This window comes from Neopelma chrysocephalum, unplaced genomic scaffold (genome assembly GCF_003984885.1).
Source record: "Neopelma chrysocephalum unplaced genomic scaffold, ASM398488v2 Primary Assembly neopelma1_96737, whole genome shotgun sequence".
In the NCBI taxonomy this organism is placed as follows: domain Eukaryota; kingdom Metazoa; phylum Chordata; class Aves; order Passeriformes; family Pipridae; genus Neopelma; species Neopelma chrysocephalum.
The window spans coordinates 1831289-1840713 of NW_020925381.1; the positions used below are offsets into that span (position 1 = coordinate 1831289).

Below are 9425 nucleotides of genomic sequence, written 5' to 3' on the forward strand. Positions count from 1 at the left end.
GACAAAACAATTCAAGAACAAAGCAAAGCCCACAGGTGAACAATGTTTTCTTTAATATGAGTCAAAGCACTAGATGTTGCCTTGTTCCAGTCTTACAGAGAGGTAAGTGGCAACACCTGGGTGGTTGCCCAGAGAGAAAATGTCTTCCTAGATTTAAAAAATTAACATTTACTTTAAAAAAAATTCCATTTGCATTAAAAAAAAAAAATTAACATTTTTCAAGAGTAACACTACATTTTCGTGCCAACTGTCAGCTATTTTACAAATTATAGCTGTAGCCCAGGAAATAAGTTTTACCACTGCCCTTTCATAAGTACTGGTAAATATCCCCTTTTTGTCTTGACTATTTAATGCAATAAACTGAGACTCTTCAAAGAAAAGCACAAGAAACGCCAGTTTCTTACATTTTTAAGCTAGAGAATGTATTCCAACCTTTAAACACTAAAATTCCGGCAGTTTTATTTGCTGTAACTACTTTTCTCTTAGAGAACAATATAAGATACAGTTTTCATTGAGGATTAGCAGTTCTGTGTAATCTGAAGACAAAATGAACAAGTTAGATAGTATTAAAAATATTTTGTCAAGATCTTCTGTATCAAAAGTACTAATTGCCAACGGAGCCTGTTAGATGTGTCACTGTCAGATATTTCTGTCTTTTCAGGCAGGAAAAATAATCACTTTTTGCTATCTAAAAAAACCCTCTATTGATGTATTTAAGGAAGTAAAAAACAACTTGGGAATTAAAACATCACAGCTGAACAGAGAACTAAACACTACACTTTAATTAGTGCACTGAACAAGCAATGCTATGTGAGAATTCCAGCTGAACTTTTTCTGCATTCCCTGGACCACTATAGACATAGACAAAATACTTGAATTTGAACTAATTTATTTAATCAAACAGAAGTCATCACTGTGGTAGGAAAGCATTCTACAAGAGATGAGGACAGAACACAGCACAGCAGATTCACATCTACAAGCGTTTCACTCATCATTACAGGAAAAACCTTGTCTTCTGCATCCTAGAAAAGACATGGTCAGATTCTGGTGTACACTCACAACAGTGTGCATTAGACAGGATCTCAAATCATAAAATCATATGCTCCAAACTGAGCATATGAAGAACCTGAAAGTGTCTTTTTATCTGTGAGATCTAAGTATCACCTTGACTAGGTCCACAGGCATATGAAATTGAAAAAAAGAAAATCTTACAAATAATTATTAAAAGCATTATCATAGCACTAGGAACTCAGCCTATGTAAACCAACTTTTGCATGTTTTAAAATATTGATCCCCTAAAGCCTGTTTCAGTTACAGCTGGTCTGAACATTTTGCACTTACAGGAAGAGTACTTATACCTTTTAATCTAGAAGTGAAAAAAAACAAAAGAAAAAAAAAACAAACAAAATCAACTGTATCTCACTGCCAGATCAGGCAGGTTTATGGTTTATAGTAGGAAGTGCTGGCAGATGGGGAAGCATAGTTTCATTCTGAGGAAGCTGTGTGACACTACTTTCCAATATAATTGGAAAAATGATAGTGAAAAGTGAACACAGCAAAACCCAATGGACTAGAAATGGCCTTGCCTTCAAGCTGAAGTGTAGCCTTGTCTGCATTCCAGAAGAACTATGCTTATGTTTCAGCAGTGTGAAAGAAACAGCCTTCCCACTCCACATTTCACTCAAATTAAAAAAAAACAACAAACAAAACATTTTGCTGTATTTTAGGAAAACAGCAACCACTCATAAGTGTGTCTAATTCCTGGCTCATTCAACTTTTACAAACATTGTAGGAAGAGTACAGACTTCAGGAGACAAAAAAGCACTCTCACCGAAGTCACTTTGACTACTCCGATAAAAAAGAGTATATGAAATTAAGCAATTCTGTATTTAAGCATTTCTCTGGAAACACTAACTAAAAATTGAGCAAGTATCATACTCTGTACATTTAGATCTTGTTAAAGCACAAACACAAATAACCCACAACTAACAGGCACACTTCAGAGTGGGCTGTAACATCCATCTATGGCTTCCAGAGTTTGAGGAGGCCATCTTCACTGTAAGTGGCAATCAGGTTCTGGTGGGGGTGATGAGCAATGCCAATGACATCTTTTTCATGAACCTAGAGAATATGCAGAAAGATGCGTCAGAAGAGTCTTCCTTCAGCAGATTCGAGGCAAATATTCTCTTCAAACAAGAACTAGAGGAAAGCTGGACTGAGTTTTAACATACCCCCCAACAACAAATTCCAGTCACGACAATTTTTGTGACATGGCAGTTACTTTTTGCTGGGCAAGGGAAGGTTCAGTGAAAGCTTACATCCACAGAAATCCACAAAATTTAAGTGTTCCTTGTTAAATTCAGACATTCAATCTGGTATTCCTTTTTAGTTCAATCCAAGCCAAATTTAAGCCTGACAGCTTTAAATGTGACAGATTGGTCAGATCCTCCACCAGCTGGAGCCCAGGACAAGACATGCTCTCGTTCAAATAGATTTGACCCAATTCACTCCTGGCTTGGTGGGTAAATATTTTTCTAACTCTTACAATCAAACGGTTCTACAAAACCAAACACACTCTACAGTCAAATGTTTTGCAGTATGTTTGTTACCAACCATGGCTGTTTCCTTGGTCTGAGACTACTCTTTATGGAAGTCATGGTGAATAGTTACATCCTCCTTGTGTTTAAACTCTGCAAAAATTCAAAGCTGAAAACTTACGGTCAGAGTTCTCTCCAGCTTGCCGGTCACTGTGCTGAAGCAGTAAAGCACAAAATCTTCACCAACACAGTAGATCCATTCACCACGAGGTGAAAGTGCACAGCAGACAAAGTCACCACCTTCTCTCTTACCAGAGCTAAAGCTTCTTACAATCTGTAAAGACACCCCCCCAGAAATAATTGCCAGGATTAAACAGCAGCACCATTACTCTATTTAGGGCAAAAATATTTAAGCAGTACTAGGTCTGCTTAGAATACAAGATCTCTCCACAGCAAAAAGTGCTTTCTGCATTTTATAAACTGAGTACAGAACAGTTTGTCCAGAAAGCAAACCAGAGAAATCAGGTTTAACCCAACACTAGGTTATTAACCAGGGTTTTCTGCATTCTAAAAATGACAGAGAAACTTTAAAGGATGCCAGTAAGATCACATACTTGTCCTTGCATATTCATGATGACAACTGTATTCGATCTGTTGCAAACAACGAAGTGCTCTGGGTTTTTAGGCAGCAGAATGACACCGTTCACAGTAATGTCTGTCCCAGCAGTGCTGCCAAGAGACTTGAAGGTGTTTGAGCACTCTGTTGTCTTCACATTCCAAACCTAGTTTTAAAAATAAACATAAAACCAATTAGCTTTAAAAAATTAAAACAAGAATGAGCTGATACAGGATTCAGAATTTTTAAGGCTCCTTGAGGGAAATATGAATTCCAAAAGTTATAGTTTAATGCAGAATTTGAGAAAGAAAGTTATCACATCTGTTATGAAGTGTGAACACCGTGAATAATTTCACTACAACTGAACTGTAAGTGAATTTCCATTACCCAAATTCTACCTGGCTCCCTTACTTTAAGCATATTCCCTAAGGGGTGAGTCCAGACTTACTTTCTACATTTAACCGGTATCTGTGAATATATGTGTAACCTCTGCACATGCAATTTGCTTTACACAAGACTGACATGAAAACTGCAGACAAAGCAAAGCCTCACTGCTATTACTGAGAGGGACATCCCAGCTTACAGCTGCCTCAGGCTCAACACCAGCTGTTTACAAACAGGAAATGGAACTACTTGTTTAATATTCAAAATGTCCTTTATCATCTGTGAGATATTTTTGTTGTTTACCTACTAGTACAATCAAAAGAAACCACCTTCTTACGCTATTCCCATGACTGGGGCAGTCAAGCAAAGGGTGCAAGTCCCAAGTAACATTCCATTTGATATGAGCAAACCTATCACAGTTTCCCAGGCACATCTATGAACAGGATCTGTTTGCCCACCCTCAGTGCACTGCATCGATGCTCTAATTAATAAATAAATATAGAAACAACTACATTAACCAAATAAGTCAGTAATGCCCTCTATGCAATAACGCTTTACTCCTCTTAACTACTACACACTGTGCAGTTTCGCTCTTTCCAGGGACTAAAAGCCATACCTATCACTTCTACCACCAGCTTCATTAATGTCAAATTACCCAGCTTACACAGCAAGGGGCTCCTAAGCACCAAGAAACAAACAGGTGACCAACACAGTAAGAAAATACAACTATTCCAGAGAAGTGAATCCCCAGGTCCTAGGACAAGAGGTGTCACATTCAACTCTATGTCTAGAATAAGACAGAACAGGCAGATAAGTCCTGCACTTTTGTCCCCCTTTCACAAATGCAGCAGAGACAGGCTCTGCAACAGACTGTAAGCAGAGTATGAGATGCCATCAGTTCTCACACAAATCTAGAGTGAAGGTCACAAGCAGACTCACTACTGCAGGTCACCCCAAGTCCTTCTCCAAAGACTGCAGCAACTATAACAAATCAGCTAGAAGAAAGCAAGAGTCGGAACATGTTATTCACAAAGGGTAAATGCTATCTTACCTTCACTGTGCCGTCAGAGGAGGCGCTGATAATGTAGTGGCCATCCTGGGTAAAAGTAGCTTCGTTGACAAAGGAAGAATGACCACGGAATTCCTTTAAAGTTTTCCCAGATTTTAAACCATGAATCCTGTCAGAAAACACAGGTGCAAACCAGTGAGTAAATTCCACTCAGTAACAAGACACCAAGTAGGTGCAAGATCAGAACTACTGCATTACACGGACATTAAGCAACACTTCCCAGATGCTAAAAGTTGCAGTAAAAAGGGTTTGATGAGGTTGCTGCTGCCTGGTAACTTAGTTATAAAAACTCTGTTCTAATCTTATTTGCTTAACATCACTACCCAACATGTTTTTAAGGAATAAACAGAGTCAAGTTCTTCTCAAAGGCCCATGGCTGAAGTACAAAATGTAAAAGATACAAGTTAAAAAGGAAAAAAAAAAGAAAAAAGCATTATCAAACCAACCCAAAACATTTTTCCCTATTTCCAAACAGGATTTTCCCCAAAAGAACTGCAGAGCCCTAGACAGATTCTAAGAGAAGCAATAGGAGCAAAAGGGTCTTCAACCACGGAGATCTTGAAAACTTAGCTGGACAAGGCCCTGAGCAAGCCACCCTAACTGAAAGGCTCGTTGTACTTTGACAAGCATAGTGCACTAAAGACCTGTACAGGTACCTTCTAAATTAAACTATTTTATAGTTTAGCTGCTTAACGTGAAAATTCTGTTTTCATTTCTCCCCCACTGTAGCTCACACTTTCTCAGTTTATTTACCTAATTGTCTGATCAAAAGAAGCACTAAGAATCTGGCTGCTGTCTTTAGAGAAACTGAGGCATGTAACACCTTTACTGTGTGCTCGTTCAAATCTTCTCAAGCACTGACCACTCTGGATTTTCCACACCTGAAGAGGAAAACAGCAAAGGAAATAAAAGTGGTTACTTTGCTATGAGGTCACAGAAGCTTAAACATCAAAGCCAACATACATATCTGTTTCTGAGCCATGCTAAACTTCATTTATTTTTATATGGGATGGCAACGTTCCTGCAATTGCAAAGTTATCTTTTTGGTCACCGTCTCTCCCAACATACAGTACAAAAAGATTTGTACCTTGATCTTTCCGTCCTGTGCTCCAGTTGCTAGCATTTCTGTATCTCTGCTGAAGCACATGCACAGCACTGCATCATCCATCATCATAAAGTTATCTTGTGCCTGGTACTTCAGATCCTAAACAAAAGCAGAAGATATCTATTTTAAGGCAAAGTACAAAAGTACAGCAGTTTTAACTTTCAGTTACATTTTATAATCTATCGCCAAGCACACTTCACAGCTTTGTAATGCAGGATTCAAAGGCAACAACAATGATGCAGAGAACTAAAAAAGTTATCACAGAGGGAAATCTGTGACAGACCAAACAGTTAAACCCATGTAAATGTTCCAGACTGATATGTGAATCACCTAAGCAGACAACCTTCTCAAGTTCAAATTCCCTGACAAATGAAAATAAACAAAATCTCAAAGAATAAATTCAGGTGCTCTGACAAATGAACCATTCATGTGAAATAAGGAGTAACTTACCTTCCTAATCTTCCCAGTAGTGAAGTTCCACACTTCAATGAAGCCGTCGACAGAGCCAGTAACCAGGTACTGCCCATCTGGAGAAAACCGAGCACACTCCACGTGCGACTTCTGCCCAAACTGTTTTATAGAAGAATATAAGCAAAGCTTGATAAGCAACTTAAAAGGAACAATTCATTAAAACAAAACTGTACTCTCATTTTGATGGTAAAAATGCAGTATTTTGTACGGGTATGCATTCGCAAATTTAATGCTCCTTAGTACAAGTTGCTTCACTTGGAGTGATGTTTCTTCAGTGTAATTTTTACAGGGAATGTTTGATATTTTTTTATATCCAATTTTTAAATTTCCCAGTTTTTAAATACAAGTGACCATGACAATTGAATATAGAAAAAAAAGTCTTCACTCGTCAAAACAAAAATACAAGATCAGCACTGGTAAATAAAACAAGTTCTAATAAAGCTGTTACTGAACACCACAAATTGATTTCACAAGTTCTGACTCATGACTTCTGAAAAACAGTTTAAGATACAAGTATTTCCTTGCACAGACAAAGAAGGAGACTATGCAAACTTCTGGAAACTGATTGATTCTGAACTGTGAAGCCAAAGAAACAGCACATTTATCTTAATCACAAATACCATAAGCATTCAATCCTGTTAAAAGACCTCATCCCAGACTCTCATGAAGAAAAGTCTCCCGATGAGATAAAGCATGGAGTAGAAAGGGGGAGGGAGGGGAAAAGGAGGGGGGACATGACTTACAACAAAAAGAACAGAAGAATTCAGAAGATTTACCCTTATCTCCCAACATAAAGCACAGGAAGGAACAAGCAGCAGTAACACACATAAAAGCAAATACATCACCTTAATATGCCTGCTCAACTGTGTGGGGAACTTCTCTTCTTCTACATCTTTCACAGCTGCTTTGCCTCTGAACAAGTCAATTGTCATACCAGGAGGAAGCAGGCCCTGATGCTGCTGCCATTTCAGTGCCTTTAAAAGAGCATTAGGTATCAGTTAACACAGACATACGATATATGAAATACTGTCTGCACAGAGTATCAACAAAAACATTCTGAGAATCAAAAGAGGACTGAAAGCGCAACAGGAACAGTGTTTGTTACAGAATGTTATTTTCAAAGTGCATTCTACGTGCTGAGTACTTATTCTGTTGGAAGAAATCTACCACTGGAGTGATGACTTTTCCTACAACAGCTAAATCCTTGCGACATGGAAAAAACTTAATTTTTAACTATTTACCACATTTAAATTTACCACATGTAAATGTGTAACATCTGAGCCTTACTTTTACAGCGTTGGAGATTCAACTACACCATAGCTGGTTTTCTGCAGCAGAGATCTAAGGGAGCTGACACAGCTACTGAAATACTTTTCCAAGACTTACCTGCCCCAACAGTGCCATGAGACGGGATGGAGGTACCACACTGACTTCTCCAGCCAAAGCTTGTGCAATAGCAGCTCTCCGCTTCTCTTTGCTGCTCCCATCTGGGTATGCCTAGAGAGAAGTTGTTTTTATGAGGTGATTATTCCAAAGCATAATTATTTTTTTCTGCAAAAACCTCTGTTGCTCTGAATCAAAGCTCCTTCCATATCGATTTTCTATTAGATCTCCAAAACTCTCTTCTCTTTAATGCTTACCCTTGAAACACTCAGGGTACAGAATCACAGAATTCTCAGGGTTGGAAAAGACCTCCAAGATCAGTCCACTAACCAAATTAGCCATTAATCTAACAGACCTTTACCAAAAATGTCAGACTGACATCATCAGACTGAAATAACCAGTAAGAAATAATGCCTTGCTACTATACAGTAGTATTTTTGCTGGCACAAAGTGCCTTTTTTTCTGTTGTCCTACATAAGACAGAAGAAGCAAGGTATAGATGTCATCCTGTGGCAGAACACAGGTACACACCCCCTATACACCCCCGAACTCCCACTGCTCTGGTGCTGCCTCGTGATCAAGTGCCAGGCACTGTTTCCTAAACACTTCATAAAACATATAAAATCTTCAAACTGGGAAACTGCAGGTTCTCATTCCCAGAGATAAGGAAAAGAGACTCCCTGAGCCATCACCGACTTGGGCTGACGCTGGGAGTCGCACAGGAGAGCAGAAGTCTCTAAGAGAGCACAACATACCTCACGAGGATCAAAGTAGGACCTGGCCAGAAGGTTTTCCAGGTGGATGTAGCGCTCGGGCTGGGTTTGTTTCAGCATGATCATGGGATCTGTCTGCCTCAGCAGGGATCTGGCAGCCCCCAGTTCCCGGAGCTCGATCAGCTCCAGTACAACCTGCACCAAGAGACACGTGTCTGCATTAGCAGGGAGTACGTGGAGAACACCACACAGAGAGTAGTGGAGAACACCACACAGAGGCTCCCACGCGGACTGAAGAGCCCGTACGAGCCCCGCGCTCGCTCACCTGCTCGTAGAGGTCGATAAGGGTCTTGTCGGGCAACTTCAGCGACTGTATGGCCTGCAGCACCGTGTCCCAGTGCCCGCTGTTGATGTCCGCCACGAAGCTCTCGATACTGTCCACGGTGTTGAGGGACACGGTGGTCTCCTCCTGCAGGGTGGCGAGCGCCCGGTGGAGGCTGTTCTCCTTCAGGTACTGCATGATGAGCCGGATCACGCTGTGGGGAACGGCACAGCGAGCGCTCAGACCGGGTACGGCGCACACGGGGCCGTCGAGGCCATGGTCGCCAATCCCCCCCGCGCCCCGCGCTGCCGCCCCCCCCCGCCCCGCGCTGCCGCCCCCCCCCCCCCCGCCTCGCCCCCCCCCTCCCCGCGTCGCCCCCCCTCCCCTCTCTGCCGCCCCCTCCTCCCCTCTCCGCTGCCACACGTACTCGGAGGACTCTATTTCAATCGACATCTTGAGCCGCCGCTACTACCGCTGCCACTAACGCTGCTCCCGCCGCTGCTGTCGCCGCCGCCGCCGCACAAGGCCTTCTGCCAGCACTTCCGCCAGGCGTCAACGTCACTTCCGCCAGACCTTCCACTTCCGCCCCGCGGGGCCCCCACGCCTGACGGTGATGACGTCACGGGGCAGGGCGGGGCCCGCGCGCGGACAACCCCCCTAGCTGTGGCGCGGCTCTGGCGCCCCCTGGCGGCTGCGTGGCGGCACCGCGACGGGAGCTCCCGGCGCGGCCTTCGGGGCGAGGGCACCGAGCGGAAACGCGGGCGGTCCGGCTGCCTCCCACTGAGCTGCAGCATAGCGCCAGCCGGCTGAACATCAGCCAGCAGC

General features: G+C 42.1%; 1 protein-coding gene across 1 annotated transcript; it reads right to left on the reverse strand.

Moving 5' to 3' along the window:
- Nucleotides 1–29: 29 nt before the first annotated feature.
- SMU1 (SMU1, DNA replication regulator and spliceosomal factor) lies at nt 30–9140 on the reverse strand. The gene is made up of 12 exons (XM_027709288.1): nt 9028–9140; nt 8604–8814; nt 8321–8473; nt 7569–7679; nt 7028–7156; nt 6162–6281; nt 5694–5810; nt 5360–5487; nt 4589–4715; nt 3152–3319; nt 2719–2871; nt 30–2121 (listed from the first exon to the last, which is right to left on the reverse strand). Exons 1-12 carry the CDS (start codon nt 9051–9053, stop codon nt 2023–2025), a joined length of 1542 nt encoding a protein of 513 aa, XP_027565089.1. The 5' UTR covers nt 9054–9140; the 3' UTR covers nt 30–2022.
- Between the last annotated feature and the right edge of the window lie 285 nt (nt 9141–9425).